Raw genomic sequence first — 19565 nt, 5'->3', positions numbered from 1 at the left:
AGAATCGCAAAAAATACACCAAGCACGAACTTGAGGATGCCGAGCATATTCGTCAAGCACAATACAACATGCTTTTGTATTATGCCAGGTGTAGAGATATGAAGGTGCTCATTCTGTTTCCTGACGCCGAGTAGTTCAAGGTCCCAATGGCCAGAGTCTCGTACACCCTGGAGCAGCAAGTCGAACTACTGGACATATATCATTATCTTCATGATCGGAAGGAAAACCTCCCGATCAAGCTTTCCCACAGCTCTTTTGGGCGCATGATAGGAGCCAATCTTCCGAGATGTACCCTTGAATGCATGCTCAAACGAGAAGACAAATTACGCGCTGCAGTCAAGACGCACCCCCCGGACGCTCATTACATCGTCGAAGGCAAGAGCGTAATGATTGAGGAGGTCCTCTACCGGTGGCTACAAGACCAGCGGAGACAGAATGTCCCTGTCAACGGCAAGATGATCAAGAAAACATGTACGATTCTAGTCGATCTTCAGGACAATTCAGGCGATACCGTGTCTGAGGCATCACTATCATTTTCAGCCTCGTGGTTTAATCACTTCAAGAAACGCCATGGGATAACCTATTGCCAGCTTCATGGAGAAGCAGATCGGTCGATCTGGAGGCGATTGAACCGGAGCTTACCGACATCCGTCAGTTTTGCGCCCAGTACACTCCGGACAACATATTCAACTGCGACGAGACCGGCTTTTACTTAAAGGAGCTAGACGACAAGTCTTACACAACTCGAGGATCAAAGTCAGGCGTCAAGGCCAACAGGAGCTGCAAGGTCTCCATCCTATTCTGCATTAATGCTTCTGATTCCTCTCTCGCCATGGCAAACACCAAGGATTCGTTGAAGCCGTTGGTCATCGGTAATACGTTTAATGAATGATTTGTGTTGCAATCATCTCTTATTTATTCGTGTTTTTTATTTCCATTCTTGACCTTTACGACTCTGTGATGCTCTTTAATTTAGGCACAAGCATTCCAAATGATATTGAGAAAGATTCGGCGAAAAGGATGCTCATGAAAAAAACAAACTCGGGATGAATGAACAGGGACCTATTCGTAGGGTGGCTACAAATGCTTAATGACGATCTCTCGGAGTCAACTCTTCTCCTTCATGACTCTGCAGGTGCGCACAACAACATCGACATGCGTGATCCACGAGCTAACACGCCTTGGAAGCATCTTCACATACGACGGCTCCCGACAAACACCACATCAGTAACGCAAGCTCTCGACGCAGGGGTGATTAGTGTTTCAAACGAGCTTTCCTGGAGATGCTCAGCTATGAAGCCTATCTCGTTCGCAACTACGAAAAGAAGAAATGTATCTCAAATGAACTCGCTTGGACATTGATCCCCTATGCATGTAGTCGAATGAAGACTCTAACGCTGCGAAACTGCTTCGCCAAGACGCCAATTCTTCCGACGGAAATGTGCGAGCAGCTCCGACGACGACGGCCAATCCATGCTGAACAGCAACATCCACTTCAATACTCCCGGCACGACCAATACGAAGAGCAGGAGAAGGTATACTTCGAGCATCTGATCGCCGAGACTACTATGGAGAACAATTGGAATTTCCGAGTAGTAGAAAACAAGGACGTGCAGGAGCTGGCTGAGGAAGTGCAGCAGCTGGTGAATGCAGATGAAGGAGAAAGCGTCCAGTCTGAAGAAGTTAGTCATGACGATACTCAAGCTCACCGATCGCAGACGAGGAATGGGACATAGCTGCTCGAACGCTGGAAGATCTGGCCGGGGGCCTTGTAAACATCGAAGGCCTCAAGCAAATGAGACAGAGAGCGAAGCAGAGGTCTAAGAATACAGTGGATATTCGACGGATAGTGAAGCCACTGGTACGTGCTTTGAGAGATGGATGAGAATAAAAAAGAATTCTGGATCAACAGCAGAGCATGTGACTGAATATGTGACTGTATTTTTCGGCTTTAGAATAGCTCGTTCAGAGAGGTTCAATTCAATCCCCAGTTAAGGTTTTATTGCAGGTTTGCGCGCGGAAAATGCGATAAAGTGATTGCCATAGATGGCAATTTACATGTCATTCACGTCAGGCTGGTGACGAGTCTAGTCCTCAGGCTGGGAACGAGCCTACCAAAATTACCGTCCAATCCTTGCTACCCCACTCAAGCCGTATTAAAAAAAAAAAAAAGGCGCGCCCCAGATAAATGTCACCGTTAGCAATCTCTGATGATGTACTGTACTTATGGCCGCTGAGGACATGCTGCTCCTCTCCACAGCACGCGAACCTCTTCCTTGCCAAGTTCCTCGTTGTTTCCAGGCGCGCTTTCAAAGTCGATTCAATTGACACTTATGAGTAGTGTTGGGCGTAGTGGATCAGTTTCGACAGTGCTGCACGGTGTAAATGCGCTTGCCAGAAAGTGACTCCCTTTATACCTCTGGCACAGCAACTTCGAGAAGGAAGATCTTGTTTAGAGAAAGAAGGCAGAGGACCCCAGTACACAATTACAATATCAGTATCATTCGCTTCGACCCGACTGTCTGACTTCTACAAAATACCAGGCTTCTGTCAATGACGAACCATGATGATGACAAGAATCAAATGTTCTGCGTGTGAGGCTCCCTTTTGTTTAAAGGAAGCAACAGGTATTATCATCACGACAAACACGCCTGGTATATTTTCCTGAAATGAATAAAACCAATTTGATTTAATTAAGCTGAGGTTGTGTGAAAGCAATGGAGGTTATGAACTGTAAAAACTGTGAATAGTTCGGTGGCTATAAATGAATCTGAAACCATTAAGGTTGATCTTAAGACGACGGTACAGTTCTCTGTATGCGACTAGTTGTGCCAGAGCGTAATCGCTCAGTCTAATCGACTGTGTATTGAGGCTGTGCTTTATCAAATCGTTGGATCACAAATCCGATCGACCGCGTGTCCTCGAGAGAGTGCCAAGAACGAAACTACACGTGATGCCACTTTGGGAACTCACTGCACTGATGCAGAGCATCCCCCCATCCTTCTATCCCTCTTCATCTCGATCCATCTTCTCTTCAACATCCCCCTCTCTCTTGATCCTTTTTTGTTTTTTTTCAGACACTCAGTTCCATAAGCAGCCCTCATTGAACACACAGGAGCAATGTCCAACAGCACGGAATCCAACTTTAGGAACGCCTTTAAGAACTTTGGTGCCCGCGGAGGTGTCTCTGCCGCCACAAACGCCAGTGCAACAACTTCTAATGGCACCTTCAGTCGGGCATCAGATTGGTTTGGCGGAGTCAGGAGCCAGGTCTCGGGATATGTGCCCGTCTCGCTTGGCGGGGGCGCCCAACCACAGGAGGAGGACTGGCTGGGACTCTCTTGGTTCCAGGTTCGTCTTTATCTCTTCTTTAACCAATGGTCGTGGTTTTTAAAACAGCAGGCACATTTGTTCTTGGCAGTGTCACGTTCATTGCTATTGATCGACAAGGCGTAGATCGGATTCTAAGAGGGACAGCATTAACGAGTGTCCTAAAATTCATAGCGCATAGCAGGATTTGCGATCTGCGTTGCCGGAGGCCTGGCCTGTTTCATGATCGCCTTTTTTGTTGGCCTGCCTTTGCTTGTGCTCAAGCCCAGCAAGTTCGCGACCAGCTTCACATTAGGAAGCATTCTGCTCATGGCCAGGTTTGTCCCGATCACCTCTCTCCTATCGAAAGCTGAATGGACACGCATATCAATCATACTGACGACATGTATTTGTTCCAAATACTTGAAAATCGATAGTTTCGCGTTGCTGAGAGGTCCCGTTGCACATTTGAAGGCATTGGTGTCCAAGGAACGGCTACCATTTACTGTAATCTACGTTGGATCCATGAGCTTCGTACTCTACTCAAGCCTGATCGTAAGTCAACGAATCCATGGATGCAAAATAACTCTGATGAACTGGCGGCTAATAGTATCACTTGTTTTTCCTCCCAATAGGAAAAGAGCTATATCCTAACAATAATTGGAATAGTGGTCGAAATCTTTGCCCTGCTTTACTTCTTTACTTCGTACTCGCCATTCTCAACCGGATCGATTCGTCTGGGCTCTCGTATGGCAGGCAGTTTACTTCCAGTCTAGAGATTTATACAGGATGCTAGCTGTTTAAAAGTCGCGTCGCATCTGTTGAAAAATGAAAAGCCTAGGCGTCTATCTTGTCGTTGACAAGGAACTTGTATTACTGTATTTTTAATGTTTGAGCAAAAAAACCGTCTGCCCTCGTATATACTCCCGAATAAAGAACAACCCGGATTTCTCGGTCTTTCGACATAAAGCTGTGCTTATTCAGAAGACTGAATTGAGATTACCGCCAAAACTCAGTTTTAATTGGCACCTTGCATCGATCTTGACCCGCAAGGTATTGTAGCGGGTATACTGGTCCGACAGCTGGAAACTTTTTCTGCTTTTGTCCGAAGTATATAAAGGCAGAAGAATTTAACTTTTTTTTATCCCCCACCACTTATACCTCCTCACCTTGATTCGCAGTATTCTCTGCGCGCCGCCTACAACTTCGCATTCGTATGGCTATTGACCTAAGACTAAGTGCTGAGGATATGAACGACCTGAATAGAGTGCAAACCGCTGCGCAAGAGGTATACCCTTTATCAACACCTGAGTATCCTATTCGTGTTTATGTGCCTTCCACTTTTCATTTTCATTTTAATTTTCATTTTACTCCATTAACGCGCGACAAACTCTGTAAGGTCGAAAATGCAGGAGAAATGCGAATGGTCCTGAAGGCATTGGTGAGGGATGCGAAGAAGGGGTTCCAGATGGATGTATAGAAGCATGAGCAGGTATTTGTTGATGGTTGCACGAGCACAGGGGAAGCGAGTGAAATTAGGATTTCGAACCACTGCATTGTTCCAATGCAGTTATGAAAAGTGATCGAGGATCCATTCACAGCAGAAGTGAGCCCACATGTTGGACACGCCATGCCTAATTCACAATGCAGCGACGACAACAAGAAAACAGAGGCCCCCTTCTCATTCTCTCTTTCTCGCTCCTGCCCTCTTTCCTTCTCCCCTTCCACTTGCCCTTCATTCTTTTCTTCACTCAACTTACTCCACTTTGTCTTCACATTCGTCTTTTCTTCGGTCCTAACAGTGCTCCAGTGAAAAAAAAACCAAAAAAAAAAAAAAAAACTATGTCGTTTCCAACATACCTCGGAAACAGTGCTTTCTGGAAGACTTTCTTCACCCCAGACCGTTACTCCTACGACAAGATCCCAGACCTCAGTGGCAAAGTCGCCATCGTGACCGGTGCCAACGCCGGTATCGGATATGCCATCACTGTTGGACTAGCCAGTCGCGGTGCTCATGTCATCATGGCTTGCCGATCAGAGTCCAAATGCACCAAAGCAATGGCTGAGATCCGGGATGAGATTAAAGCAAAGTTTCCAGATGCGCCCAAGGATGTTCAACTGGAATTTCTGGAGCTGGACTTGAATGACCTGAACAAGGTCAAGGCCGCTGCGGAGACATTTCTGAGCCGAGGGCTGCCGTTGCATATCCTAATCAACAATGCCGGCATCATGGGGACACCTTGGAGATTGAGTGCGGATGGAATCGAGGAGCAGTTCGCTGTCAACTATCTTGCGTAAGTTTTCACCCCTGTTTCTTTCGTTCGATTGCATGTGCACGTTTGTGTTGACCAAACACAGAGCAAGTACAATTGTTTGCTTAGGCTCACTGTCTGTCTGGGCTGTTCTTAGTGGAAATGAGCACTTTGAAAAGCTAATCCTATGTTCCAATGCTCGCTTTTCTTTGATATGTTATTATCAATAGTACATTTGTTTTCACAATGGGGCTTCTGGACAAATTGAAGGAGAGTCAACCATCGCGTATTGTCCTTGTAAAGTAAGGAATCAAAACATCATTGTTGGTTTCTTTTTAGGCGAGCGAATGAATTTAAACAATGCAGCTGCGCACTAACTTTATTCTTCTTGCTCTGTGCGGTAGCTCCGTTGGACATGAAATGTCCGTATCTGGAGGCATTAACATTGATAGGATCAACGACGAGTCCGAAGGGCACCCATCAGCGTAAATAACGAAACAGAAGAAGCACAGTCGACCAAAGAAATCACTCCTGGATGAAAGAAAAGTGACAACTGCATCTAGAGCCCGTTGCTCATCCTCTTTTTTTTTTCGTTTCTTCTCGTCTCGTCTTTACTAGTCGCTACGGCCGTTCAAAATTCGCCAGCATGCTGTTCATGAAATCTCTCACCCGCCGCCTTGCATCTGAACAAATCTATGTCAACTCTGCACATCCCGGCATCGTTGATACCGAGATGTGTCGTCATTCCGCCGACGCCTACGGATGTTTTCTCACACAGATCATGCGCCTAACCGCAAAGACCGTGGCTTACACACCGGCAAAGGGAGCACTCACACCGCTGTATTGTGCAACGAGTCCAGAGATCGAGGAAAAGGCCGAGAAGGATTCGGATGTGAGCGGAATCAGGGGCAAGTTCTTTATCCCAATTGCGAATGAGTTGCGACCAAGCAAGTTAACAGAGAGCGTGGAGTTGCAAGAAAAGGTGTGGGCGTATACAGAGAAACTGATAAGCGAGAAACTGAACAAAAAATACGATTTCTCAACACTGATGGCCGCCGTATAGCGGGATGAATGTAATTGTTCGTTTAATAAATAATAATAATACTTTTTAACATCAAAAGTTCAACGATGGTGTTTGTGATTGTCGTAACCAAGGAAATATATCAGGAACCATCCAGAGGACGCACACAAGAATGGTACTCTAAAAATGTGCTGTGTGCATCACTCCCTTTATTGGCCCTCTGTTTCGAGGCGAGTTTAGGGATCAAAAAACTCCCCTTAACTAAAAGAAGAAAGGGAGCAAAAGATGTAGCAAAGGGTGGTTTCGATCCACCGACCTCTGGGTTATGAGCCCAGCGCTCTTCCTCTGGGCGACTTTGCTTTGTCATCTTGTATTCTTTTAGTTATAGCAATATTTATATAGTTATAAATTTCAGTCATGCAATTAGAGAAAGCTTGGTCAAATATAGATTGGTGGCTTTTTTGGCTTCAGTTTCACATTTGGGCCGCGATCAGAGCATCGCCCCTCGCTTCTTGTTGATCAACTTTTCGATTAGAACCAGGACCAGGACTAGGACAGGACAGCCAGGACAGACTTTGACCTTGACCTCGACCTTGACTTCGACTTCGACCCTTTTTGCTATTTTGTTCAGTACCAAAAGGGACGCGTAATCTTGCCATGCCGAAATACTACTGCGGTAAATACTTTTGGGATAAGATGACAGGATCAGTTCGCAAGAGAGATGACTATTTTTTTTCTTCCAGACAACAGCTGAAGGGCTACCAAGGAGACCGAAGACAACAAAGCAACATGGACTGACGACAGTGGTTTTTTCTTTTGGACACTACGCCCTTCTAGACTACTGCGATATTTTTCTGACGCATGACAGTTCGTCCGTAAGAAAATCACATAATGCCGGTCGTAACCACTTGATCAACGTCAAGACCTACTACTCAGGTACCAACCCCTCATACCAGCGACCAATGTTGTGCTATAGCTCCTGATGAATGTGAGCATCGATTAACAGCTTTGGTCTTATACCTTGAATACCTCACAATTAGAGCTGAGCCCTCAAACGACACAGTCTGTGGTCGACACCATCGCAAAGGCGTACGCAGAGACAGGATCAGGTACACACGCACCTTCAACCTCAGCCAGGAGTCCACTCTATCATTTGCTTCAAAAATCAATCCTTACAACGTCTCTGACCGTCTATTGTCCTTTTCTTTCGCACCATAGTCGTTCCGCCCCAGTACTCTGGCTACCCTCAGATGGGCTTCGGAGGTCCACCTGGTAAGCGTTTTTTTTCTCTTCTTTCATTCTTCATCCAACTCTATCCGGCTCACTTTCGTCCACGCTAACCCCCTTTTTCCCTTCCGCATCTCTCCGAATAGGCGGCTTCAACCCATATAGACCTTCAAGCTTCCCAGGAATGCCTCCTGGCATGCCACCCATGCGTCTTGGTGAACCCGGTCCCAACGGCCTTCCACCCCGTCCACCTATGCCCCCTCACCCCTCCATGTTCATGCGTCCGCCTCCTGGCGCTCCACCTGGTCAATTCCCGCCTCCACCTCCCGGCTTCCCAGGCGTTATTCCGGGTGCTCCCTTCCCACCTCCAGGAGCCCCCTTCCCCCCGCCACCAGGACAGTTTGCACCACCTCCCCCAGGACAATTCCCTCCACCGGGTCAGTTCCCACCACCAGGCGCTGTACCGCCAGCACAATTTAGACCGCCCTATGGCAGTATACCACCACCATCTTCGGCACCACCAGCAACAGCAGCGCCCACAAGTACGCCTCCAGCGGGATCAGCACCATCGGCGGGACCTGTTATGCACGGCGATCGGAAGAGGCGATTGGAGGAAGGTATGGAGTGAACGTGAACAGGATGGCGAGTTATCTCGAGGACTTGTCGCTGTTTTGCTTCCGCATCTCCTCCTGCGCTTTCTCCTCCGGTCTTTTCTTATTTTGCATACCAATGCGGAATGCATGTAGCAACTCCTTTTGTCTTCTCTTAATACGCGCGCGCGTAAAAAACAGTCCTTAGAGCCATTTGAGTTCGATTTGTATGTAACAAACCAAATAAAATCTAACAGACAAAAAGACATCAATCTTTTTTCTATGATATATATGCGCAACAACTATATGATTGATATGCGACGGCAGTTGAAGCACACACAACGTTTTATTGAAAAAAAAAAAAAAAAAAAAAGAGTAATAGCAGGGAATAGGTAAATAAAAGAAGCATCTAAAAGCAAATGACAGAACTAAAAAAAAAAAAAAAAAAAAAAAACGACGACGACGACGACTGATTTAGGCAGCAATGTTCTTGACAACAAAAGTGGGCTGTCCAGGCACCGATTGCTCAGCTGCACGGACATAGTCTTCCTGGTCTGCATCGCCCTCCGTGGCCTTCACAACTTCGTCCGACTTGATGACCTTCAAGTCCTGGTAACCAAGGATCTTCCTCAAGTACTCCGCATGCTCGTCCAAGATCTTAGGTTCATCAAACGACAAAGTCCTGCTGAACACCACGGCTCCCTGTTGCTCGGCCTTCTTCTTCAAGTCGTGCAAGAATGGCATCACCTTTTTGTCCTTCATCATGCCCTTCGCGCCCAAATCCTTCTTGACCTTCTCATCATCGAACAGCTTTCCATCCGTGTTGTCAGGTCTATAAGCGTCCTGCAAGACCGCAATCGAGGCCTCCTGCCACTCGGGGAATTTGGCGGCGATCAAGATCGTGATCTTCTTGGGTTTCGAGGGGTCAAACACATCAGTCTTTCCCTTCTTCTTCTTCTTGTTCGCCTGAGTCTCTGTGGAACGGACGTTGGTGACCTGACGACGCAAGTACTCGACCTCCTGCAAGACCGTATCGTTGATTGGTCCAGCCTTGGGCCAGCGGGCGTTGACAACCAAGCCCTTCTTACCCAGCAACTTGCTCCAGACGTGCTCAGACCAATGCGTGACGATGGGTGAGATGACCAAGGTCTGGATCTCGATGTAGCGCATGATCAAGTCGCGGTTCATGGGGATCTCCATCAACGCGCACGCCTCTCTGTAAAAGTCTCGGGCAGTCGTCATCTCGTAGAATCCGGACTTGACAGCTTCACGATAGAAGGTCGCTTCGTAGTCAGCCTCAGCTTGGTTGATCAACTTGTTCATCTGGCTCTCAAAGACGAGGTCGTAGAAATTGTACTCGCCGGTCCTCAATTGGTCCTTGGTCGCCAAGGTCTCCTGGATCCACTCCATCAACGTGTGCAACTTCAAAATTGCGGCGTTGGCAGTACCGTCCTCAAAGTTGGCGTCCTCTCCACTGTCTCCAGCATCGGCCAAAGCCAAGCGAGTGGCATCAGCACCATACTTCTCAGCGGCCTCGGCAAGACCCAGGAAGTTACCGGTCGACTTGGACATCTTGTCGCCGTTCATCATCAAGTGCCCGTTGGCACGAATGCTGCGAGGCCAGTACTTCTTGGGGAAGAGAGCAACGTGATTATAAAGTGCAAAGGTCAAGTGATTGGGGATCAGCTCCTTGCCAGAAGTGCGAACATCCAAGGGGTAGAAGTACTCGAACTCGCGGCGCAACTTGTCCAACGAGGCCTTGGGAATATCGCTATCGGTGGGGAGAGGTCCATCGGCAAAGATGTACTCATAGACCTGGTCGGTCATCTGTTCGGCCTTGATGCCCAAGGGTCCAGGAACAGCGCCGTTGATCGATCCATTGTGGAGCAATCCGGCAATGGTATAGTAGGCCATATAGATAGTCGAGTCCGACAACGACTCGATCAAGAAGTTGTGGTCCCAAGGCAAGCGGGTTCCCAAACCATAGGAACGGGCACAGGCCCACTTGTTCAACCAGGCCAAGTTCTTCTCGAATGCGTGCCTGGTCTCATCAGTGTAAACGTTCATGTCCTTCAAGCACTCCTCGGTCAACTTGCGCCACTCGGGCTCACCATAGTCCAAATACCACTGGTCCATCAAGGCGACGACACACTCCTCTCCACTGCGGGACATGACCAAGTTCTCGGGCTCGTTGTAAGGAACAGCCTCGTTGCTGTCGATCAAATGCTGGCGCACCAAGGATTTGGCCTCCTGGACGGGCTTGCCGGCATACTCGCCAATGACCATCACTCCGTTGTAGAATCCATCCTTGTAAACGGCCTCCTTTGCCAATGCCAACTGAGTCTTGTCCTTCTGAGAGTTGATCTTCATCTGAGCACAGATTGTGGGTGCAGCGAGGTCGCCGTAGGTGGGGGTGTTGATAATGGGGATGGGTTCGTACGAGGCAATCCACTCGGGCTGGATCTTGTAGTAGTCGGGTTTCTTTTTCAAATCCATGACCGCGGTATAATCATCAGGAGAGTCCGAGGGAACCGAGGCGACGACGCCGGTACCCTTGGTGGCCAGGACACCATCCATGGGCAAGACGTAGATAGAGGGGTATGTGGTCAAGGGAGCCTTGACCTGAGTACCAATCAACTGACGACCGACCAAATCAGCGACCTTGACGACCTCGCCGTTTGAGGGAGACAAGTTCTGGTAGGCCATGTTGCGGGCAGCGCGCTCAGTCATCAAGAACAGTTCGTTGGCGTTGTTGGTCTTAAAGATTCCGTACTTGAGATCGACGCCGACAAAACAGTTGGTCTGTCCGTACATGGTCTCGGGACGGAGGGTGGCAGCAACCATGAAGACCTGCTTGCCTTCAATCTCCTTGTTTCCAGCCAAAGCAGCCTTGGTCTCTGGTGCAAATTCCAAGACCTTCAGCTTGATGCAGGTGTAGTCCTGGGGTCCAACGCCCTCTCCGCTCTGACGATCGTGATCCATGCAGGGCTGACCATCCTTGGGAGAGTAGATGGTGTAGCGCTCTCCAAATTTGATCTTATTCAAAGCCCTCAGCTTGTTGAACTGCCAGCGAATGAAAGCGTCATAGAAAGGGTTGGCGTCGGTGGTGACGAATGAGCGACGGGTATCGAGCTTGTAGCCAACGGACTTCAGATCAGCCTGTCATTGTGTCCGATCAAGTCGAGATAAAAGAAAGAAAGTGTCAATAAGATCTTCATTTTTGGTCGACTGGAGGCGACAATGTCATAAAAGAACAGAGGGACTTACAGTGGCAATTGGGGGGAAGTAGGTCAACCAGTAAAGAGGATCCGCAAACTTAGGAATTTCCTCGCGAGGGACACCGCTCTGCTCCATGATCTGGAACTGGTACTTGAGACCAGTGTTCTTGGCAGCGACCTTGCCCTTCTTGGCGACGATCTTAGTGGGATCGACCTTCTCGTTCTCCTTTAAGTTCAACTTTTCAATTTCAAGAGACTCCTCATGTCCTGCTCGAATAAAATAAAAGCGAGTAAGTATGCAGTTGATCGATAGGACAGGTGCACATGCAACGCCACGCTGGCTCCAAGAATAGTACCTTCAGGGATAACGAAGTCCTTGCCGAACATCTCCATCTCGCGGGCCAACTTGTCAGCACAGGCCTAGAAAAAAGAGCGATGGTGAGACACTGCTCTGTTGGAAGGAAGATTCACTGCATGTTGCTCGAATGTTCCTTTTCATAATCCGAGACTGCCACGAATACAAAGCAGAAGCGCCCTAAAAACAAAGTATCCAAGGGAGGGCAGGTTGAATGGGTGCACTTACTCTGATGGGCATGCCGGTACAATGCCATCCCATAGGGAACAGGGCCCTCTTTCCTTGCAAGCGATGGTATCCCGTTGCAAACTCAATCTTTGAGTACGTGAATCCGTGTCCGAGATGCAGGCGTCCGTTCATGTAGGGGTAGGCGGTCGTCGACAGAAACTTGGGGTGATGTTCATGGATAGTCGTAATATCAGCATGTTCCTCGATTGTCGGTGCGTCGACCTCAAAGGCTTTGTGATCCTCCCAGACCTTCTGGGATTGCTTCTCGATTTCGATCAAGAAATCGCGCTTGGCCGTCTGGTGTTCGGGATTGTCATTAACATCGCAAACAGGTCGGTTGAATGAGAATAGAGAAGGAACATGGAGAGCGGTAGACACATTAAGTTAGTGGCAGGTCTGATTCCTTCCTTGGCAATCAGTAACAAAGAGAGTTGATCAGAAGTTTGAAAACTGCTGCTGCGGCTGATAAGAAGATCTATCCGACAGCCCTCTTCTCTGTTGAGTGTCGATAGGGTGGTGAAAAAGGAAGAGAGAATTTAGTCAAGGTACCTTTGGTTCGGACATGGTGTGGAGCGGGTTCTTTTGTTGGGGTGGAAGCAACAAAGAAGAGGGAGGAGGGAGCGAAGGAACACTTTGTCCCTGGACCATTCATCAAAGAAGCTTTTTATTAGGGGCTTGGTGGGGGTTAACCCTTAAATCCACGCATTGTTACTCATAATTATATCCAACCACATCTCCTGCCTTCGATTCTACCCCTGACGCACGTTCGTCGATGTGTATAGGCATGCATGCATGTGCATGCAGGTGGCGCCGACATGTGGGGGGGGAGGCGCAAGCGTAATGCTGCAGTATATTGGCTCGAGAAAGCTACAGTACCCCTTTACAAATCGGAGTCGATAACACACTCGCAGCAGAAGGTGGGAAAGCACGCATTTGTTCCCATGCTTACATGCAGATAGACAGAGGCTGCTTCTCCGAATGCATGCTTGGAATAATTCTTTTTTTTTCTCCGTCGTCTTTTGCAATGACTAACTTTTACCGTTTTGTCCAAGAATGTTCTTTCTCTGCTGCCGCAATTCCTTCTCTATCAATCGACCCTTCTTTTATTCAGCATTCAGGAGAATCTCACACCACAGGGGTTGTATGTAAATAACTCCTCTAAAGGAAGTTGGTGATCCACCTCGTCATTCGACTCTCAATCCTTGGACCCTATGATATCGGCGCAGACACCACTCTATTTGGACCTCCTTCGACCGCGAATATTGTTCGACGACAACCCTTCGCTACTCTGGGACCCCAAACCTCATTCTCGCCTTCTGTGATGTTGGCGACACCTCGGTCCTGCTTCTGCTTCTGCTTCTGATCCGCCGCTGACATACGAGATTGCCTTGAAGCCGCAGGCCAATGACTCGCAATAGAGATGGACTTTTGCCGATGATGCAGCTCAACCCATAATTCACTGCCTTACTGTCCATTATCCAGCTCATTCAATAGCTCGTTCGTAAAGACATCCTTCATGCGCCAGATCATTCACGGAGTCATCGGTTAAACCCTGTTGCTCTCTTTCTCATTATCAGCTCTGAGCACAGAAGCCTGTAACATCGAGATCAAGAAGGCATACTCAACCGCCATGTCCGATCTCCTCGACCCTCAGTAACAGCATCCAAGGCGCGCTCTTCGGTGGTCAGCACGATCGCAGTTTCGTAATCCACTTGAGTGGCCATAAGCACTCTCGTCCAAGGAAGTAATTGGCAATGAACGGGACACCGAGATAAAGAGTGGTAGTGGTCAGCATAGGAGATGATCTTGTCCTCCGAGGTTTATTCTAAGAAGTGTCATTTGTTGCCTTTTACGACTCTAGCAGATCCAAGACCCCAACTGTCCGCCTGTTTATGTCGATTCAATCCTGCTCCTTGATCTGCCTTTAATCCCTAACAATCTTCCAGATCCTTACCGACCCATCATCTCCTCCAGAGGCCAACCAGTCTCCATGCTCCTCATTTGGGTACCATGCCACCGAATTAATATCACTCGTCCCATGCGCATTCCTCACCTCCGCCACCTCTCTGCCTTCCAATAGCACACCCGGTTCATTCAACGTCTTCCTCTGCTCATCCGTCAACTTCCCCACTACATTCTCCCCGACAGCCTCCTGGATCTCAAACAGCCTAATCACATTATCAGCTCCCGCAGAGGCAACCAATCCATGGACCTTGGACCATGAGACTGAATAAATGCATCGCTCATGTTTTCCTACTACTGTCGCCACACACTTCCAGACAGGTTCTCCACGACGAGGTGTCATAATGCCCAGGGGGTTGCCGGGCTGGAACCGTTTCCAGATCTTGAGAGTCTGATCTGCAGATGCCGAGACGAGCTCGTCGCCTGAGGGTGAGAAATCGATCGCCCAGACAGTCGAGTCATGGCCCTGGAGTGTGTCGGAGCAGTACCAGTCGTCATCGTCGTCCTTCCAGATCTTGATTGTGTCGTCGTAACTGGCTGAAGCAAGGAGCTATCATAACACGTTGCCAAAAAAATAAAAAAAATAAAAAAAAAAAAAACTTCATGGTCAGTATTCAATGATCCTAGCAAAAAAAAAAAAAAAAAAAAAAAAAAAAAAAAAAGAGAGCATGGCGGATCAATTGCTTTGCTTGTCGTTCCCGTTTACCTCCTCGTTAGGATGCCAGGCAACCATCTTAACATCCTGGGTATGTTCCTGCAAGACACTCAAGCACTCGAAATCATTGTCTTCCTCGACCTCCCAGATCCAGACACTCTTGTCTCGAGAACATGTCGCCAACAAGGCTCCGCTCTTCGACCAGGCTATTGACTTTGTCTCGTTCTCATGTCCTTCCAATGTCGCCACGCACTCGTAATCTACAAAGTAAACATGACGAAAAAGAAAAATGGAGCGAAGAGGAAGTAGATACAGTTAGCCAACTCAAATCGCTCTCTCCCTTTCTCTTCCTATCCCGGTCTGATCCGTCTTCACAGCTTCCATGTAGATTCTCTCCTCCCCGCATGGGGGAGCCTCCGCTGTAATAAAAGTACAAGACCACAAAACGTTACCACCGCTATCGTCCTCGTCCCTCTCCCAGATTCCTGTGGTCGCGTCAAAGGATCCCGTTGCGAGTTGTCGACCGTCTGGTGACCAGGCTACACTACGGATCGTGCGCTTGTGTCCACCCTCGAGCACATTGGTGCATTGCCATTTCGTTGGGTCCTGTGCATTCGTCGATTGCCAGATCCGGACGGTCTTGTCGCCAGAACAGGTGGCCAGGATCGGCTTGGTCGGGTGCCAGGCTGCGCACCATACACGGTCCTCATGACCTACAAGGATTGTCAAGAAAATCGTAGTGGGTTGAGTCAAGCTGAGCCGAGTTGGGTTGCATTGAATTGGAAATTGTTCATGCGAGATGAGTCCTTGGTAAAAAATAAAATAAAATAAAACTGACCCTGCAGTTCTACGAGTTGTTCCAGTCGTGGCATTCGCTTTGAATGATTCTTGAAAGTGGTTGAATGAGAGAGTACGGGTTGGTTTTGTAAGGAATGATAAATAAGAAAAAGAAAGAGGATAATGGCGTGCTGGTTGGCTATGTTCCTGGTCGTTTCTGCTGGCGAAGAATAGATTCACTAAAAAGCTTCCTTCCCCGCTGCTGACACATATCCTGACTTGCCCTATCTGATCGGGGGGAAGTGGCGGTGACTGGCGCCCAGGCACTGCAGTACAAAACGCAAACATTTTTTCTTTTCTCTTTTTCACACCTCGATCTCTGCTTTCTGATCTCTTCACCTTAATCCATTCCTTCATGTAAGTAATCCTTTTGGATTCTCATCCACCACCAAACCTGCACTTGAATAATATGAATGATGACACCTACATAACTATACCAGGATCAACCATCCAATGACCCGTATACATCTCTAAGAAGTTCTGACATTTTTTCTATCTGTCAAGGGCCTTTTTTTTGTTATCATAACAATGTTGAAATAACTAACGAATAGCGCGTTATTTTATGTTTCTGCAGATCTCCCTCTAGATTGTCATTGTGCCCCCCAAGAAGGTCATAGCCAGTTCATTGATACCTATAGTGCATGATGATAATGAAAACAACGAATAAAAAAACTGTATCAAAAGCTATATAATGTCTTGATGTCAGCGAGCAATTGCTCCTCGAAAACAGTTGCTGAAGTGGTCTCTCTTGTTGCAAAAGGTCCGAGATCAATTGTAATTCACATCCCTGCAAAGAATCGGCAACGGAGAAAACTCTCAACGTAGTATGGATGCTCGACGCATTTTATGACACATAAACCGTTTGATCAGAGAAAAATTTTCAACTTGGTGCTCAGGGCAACATTGCTAAGGGAGGGTCGATAGACACTATCTGTAGGATTCTCAGCGCTGGTGTGAGACAGAAAAACAAGTGATGAGTAAAAAAAAAAGTTTGCTGCGAGAACTGTGTATGTACAACATGCTGAATGGACCTTGAGGGGTGTTTAGCATCAGTCTCCGCTCGACTGTCTTTCACAATTTAGTCCACAAGGCCGCATTCGTTCCCGCTTCAATTTGGTCCTGATTTTTTACTCGACTCCTCCAACTTGCGCTCCCACAAGACAAACCCCGCCCACTGAAGCAAAAAGTGCGCCTTTGTTTACAGCTCTTGGACAGTCACTGAGCCCAGGACACTATAAAAGAACCTTCCAACCGTGAAGCAATTTTCTCTTTATCGACTGTACTTACAGGATTTCTGTCTAGTACATCTCTAGTCTTCGTTTTCCAACTTAGACACACAGTTTACTCTCGACGATGAGCTGAAGTGCGCTGCCCGTAAAGGGAAGCGAAGCACGAGTCTGCCTCCTTTTGGAGACATTCTTGTTTGCTTATTGATGATCTTGTCTAATCCTTTTCTAAGGGTTATGATGAGGGCGGTCGCACATTCTGAGAGTTTCACTGCCTCTTCTTTTTTTCCAAAAAAAAAAAAAAAAAGACTGAATATTATGTGTCCAGCTGCAATTTTTTCTCATATGTATTATTGGTAGACAAGTACTCGACTACCTACCTTAAGCAAAGGCTCAACAGTTCAACAGCCAATTGAAATGAGGAGGCTTGTCGGGAACCCTGCCTGGCTTGCCCCAATTAAGGTTTAGGTCCGAGACGCACAATTTTCTCAATCTCGGCCAATGTGCCTCGATCCATCGGACTTCATCCCATGAGATTTTGTGCTGGATATAACTAATATCCAGTGTTTCTAGTTGCTTTAAGTTCTTGAGATGGTCAAGTCCAGACGTTAATGAAAAGTCCACGCTGCAGTATTTCTCATCACCCCACCACTTTGTCCAGACCAATCGTAGGAACTGCAATCGATGCAGTGCCCCAATCTGTCGATACACATCCTGGACCATACGACGCTGATCCATTCCTTTGAGTCGACTATATAATCTCAGGCTCAACTGCTCAAGTCCATGACAGACCCATCGCCTTTCGTCCATATCGGCAAGATCCAGATGCGTAAGAGAATCTTCAATCGAGAGTACCCTCAATCCTGAGCATGTTGTTAGCACTAACACGACCTCCTTGCTTATGAAAAACGATGCTCCTCTCAGCTCTAAGACTTGCAACGAGGAAGAGTGGCTCAGCAGAGTCGTTGTGAAATCAGGGCCGATCTCTGAAAAGCCTGCACTAAGTTCCTCCTTATATGGCACAGTGGTATATTGAAAGTGGACCAGTCCCGTGCAGCCTCGGATCAAGCTCAGTACCGCTTCTTGACCAAGATAGTCCCGATGATGAAAGAGTAGGTCTTAAAGGTTTGGGCAATGATTTTGAAGGTGTCGAGTCATCTTGCCGTCGTAGCGTTCGTCGATGTCACAAGGATAGAGGATTTTCAGAGACGGGCAGTGGCTGAGGAAGGGAAAGACAATGGACTCTTCATTTCCGTAGAGTGCCATAGGCATTCGGACCGTCCTCAAGCATGGGTTCGTCTTCCAGGGTACTTCCCCTGCTGCTGGAAAGACTTGATCGCATAAGTCACGAATCGGTAGATAAAGCTCCTCCAACGTTGACGGAAGCTGCGATACGATGCATTGGGGATTCCCATGGCGGCTCCTCGAGAGCTATTTGGCAGAAGATCTTGCTCATCCTAAAGACCGCCGTATGTAAGCGTGGGCACGGTTACAGGCATAAAGCAGTTCAAGGTCGACTGCACGCGAGCTCGGTCAAACTCAGTGGGGCCGAGCACTAGATTGAGCCCGATGAGTCTGGGACAGTTGACCGCTAGGTCGCGAAAGGCTTGTAGTGGCACTGTGAAGTCGAGAAACAATTGCCGAACAGATGAGCCTCGCTTGAGGAGAATTGTCTTCAATTCTGAGATGAGCTTACTGAGGAAGAGGCTGTGCCAGGCTTTGTTAACAAGGCTGCATTTCGAAAAGCTCATGGCGGCAATACTGCCAATGTTGCCAAGGTAGTCGCAGACCCGCTCGAAAATGAGGCTGTTGCTGAAAATGGAGAGTGCAGGGTCTGAAGGCATTTGGAGAAAATAATGAAGGAAACAAGGAAACGGGCAAGTGAAGGAGGACCTAAGAGCTGGGTGGACACGCAATCTCTTGATCTTTTATGGCCGACAATCAGGCAGTCGGTGGCGAGGCGGCTTCTGAAGTTCAAAAGCCTCGCCCAGTTCTATCCGGATAAAATGGGGAGGATAAGGGCGGGCGTGATACCGTTCTGGGCGAAGGGAATTGCTTTTGGGCCTGTGTAACTATGGTTCATGGAGAGGCGATGCTGGAGTCAGAGTTCATTTTGCTTCGCCATTGATTGTGCGACATCAAACGCCCACTTCAGGGGAAGGAAAGGGTGACATTCCTGAGGTCCAAGGGAATCACTCCTGCTTTGCCATTTTATGTGCTCGGTAAGTATCATAGGTGGTTGGGGTCCACCTTTGAAGGCCAAGATATCATCCCAGATGAGCTTTATCTTCCAAAAGCTTCTTAGATCGGCAGTGGAGTATACCAGCAAGAATCCGTCTCCTCGTTGGATCCACCGGTCTTTTAGTATCTTGTAAACCGGCTCTCCTGCAGTGTTCAGTATGTCCAGGAGATATGAATCGTTGCCAATGACCAGTCTCTTCGAGTCGAGATTTTCAATGGTTGGTTGATAGGACGACATATAATGATAGCTGCAAAATTGAACCGTTAACGAGTTGTTGCCGACTCCTCTATCACCGAGAACAACGACTTTGTAGCAGTGCACTTTAAGACAGGCGCGAGCGAAGACAAATTTCTCATGCGTTAAGGAGAAGCCATTCCATATGAAACTGGTATTGTAAACATTAAAGAATCATGAATCTCAACACTTTTGTTCCCACATACACT

The 19565-nt window shown here is 47.7% G+C and overlaps 6 protein-coding genes and 1 non-coding gene across 7 annotated transcripts; 3 read left to right on the top strand and 4 right to left on the bottom strand.

The window, feature by feature from the left end:
* Positions 1–3009: 3009 nt before the first annotated feature.
* BC939DRAFT_448279 (uncharacterized protein) lies at positions 3010–3967 on the top strand (the record flags this gene model as incomplete). The annotated part of the gene is made up of 3 exons (XM_051555197.1): positions 3010–3351; positions 3505–3864; positions 3945–3967. Coding segments are annotated over exons 1-2 (410 nt in total), but the record flags the coding sequence as incomplete, so codon positions are not given.
* Positions 3968–5015: 1048 nt separating this feature from the next.
* On the top strand, positions 5016–6655 carry BC939DRAFT_448274 (uncharacterized protein). Its single transcript, XM_051555196.1, has 4 exons — positions 5016–5603; positions 5792–5863; positions 5966–6046; positions 6180–6655. The coding sequence occupies exons 1-4, from the start codon at positions 5152–5154 to the stop codon at positions 6622–6624; spliced, it is 1050 nt and encodes a 349-aa protein (XP_051413456.1). The 5' UTR covers positions 5016–5151; the 3' UTR covers positions 6625–6655.
* Positions 6656–6870: 215 nt separating this feature from the next.
* BC939DRAFT_t86 lies at positions 6871–6942 on the bottom strand. Its single transcript has one exon. It is a non-coding gene; the product is annotated as a tRNA-Met (tRNA).
* Positions 6943–7100: 158 nt separating this feature from the next.
* Positions 7101–8665, top strand: BC939DRAFT_448272 (U1 zinc finger-domain-containing protein). The gene is made up of 5 exons (XM_051555195.1): positions 7101–7258; positions 7420–7518; positions 7623–7691; positions 7801–7854; positions 7956–8665. The coding sequence occupies exons 1-5, from the start codon at positions 7240–7242 to the stop codon at positions 8435–8437; spliced, it is 723 nt and encodes a 240-aa protein (XP_051413455.1). The 5' UTR covers positions 7101–7239; the 3' UTR covers positions 8438–8665.
* Positions 8666–8852: 187 nt separating this feature from the next.
* BC939DRAFT_448271 (leucine-tRNA ligase) lies at positions 8853–12823 on the bottom strand. Its single transcript, XM_051555194.1, has 5 exons — positions 12750–12823; positions 12201–12497; positions 11974–12037; positions 11667–11884; positions 8853–11558 (listed from the first exon to the last, which is right to left on the bottom strand). The coding sequence occupies exons 1-5, from the start codon at positions 12762–12764 to the stop codon at positions 8874–8876; spliced, it is 3279 nt and encodes a 1092-aa protein (XP_051413454.1). The 5' UTR covers positions 12765–12823; the 3' UTR covers positions 8853–8873.
* Positions 12824–13905: 1082 nt separating this feature from the next.
* BC939DRAFT_125432 (WD40-repeat-containing domain protein) lies at positions 13906–15815 on the bottom strand. Its single transcript, XM_051550025.1, has 4 exons — positions 15656–15815; positions 15270–15530; positions 14869–15077; positions 13906–14712 (listed from the first exon to the last, which is right to left on the bottom strand). Exons 1-4 carry the CDS (start codon positions 15687–15689, stop codon positions 14125–14127), a joined length of 1092 nt encoding a protein of 363 aa, XP_051413453.1. The 5' UTR covers positions 15690–15815; the 3' UTR covers positions 13906–14124.
* A 3166-nt stretch (positions 15816–18981) lies between these two features.
* On the bottom strand, positions 18982–19434 carry BC939DRAFT_395887 (P-loop containing nucleoside triphosphate hydrolase protein; the record flags this gene model as incomplete). The annotated part of the gene is made up of 1 exon (XM_051552251.1): positions 18982–19434. A coding segment is annotated over one exon (453 nt), but the record flags the coding sequence as incomplete, so codon positions are not given.
* Between the last annotated feature and the right edge of the window lie 131 nt (positions 19435–19565).

Source organism: Gamsiella multidivaricata (genome assembly GCF_025024155.1).
Source record: "Gamsiella multidivaricata strain RSA 2152 chromosome Unknown BC939scaffold_24, whole genome shotgun sequence".
NCBI lineage: Eukaryota > Fungi > Mortierellomycota > Mortierellomycetes > Mortierellales > Mortierellaceae > Gamsiella > Gamsiella multidivaricata.
The sequence above is the reverse complement of the archived record's forward strand: the minus strand, read 5'-3'. Positions and strand labels throughout refer to the sequence as shown.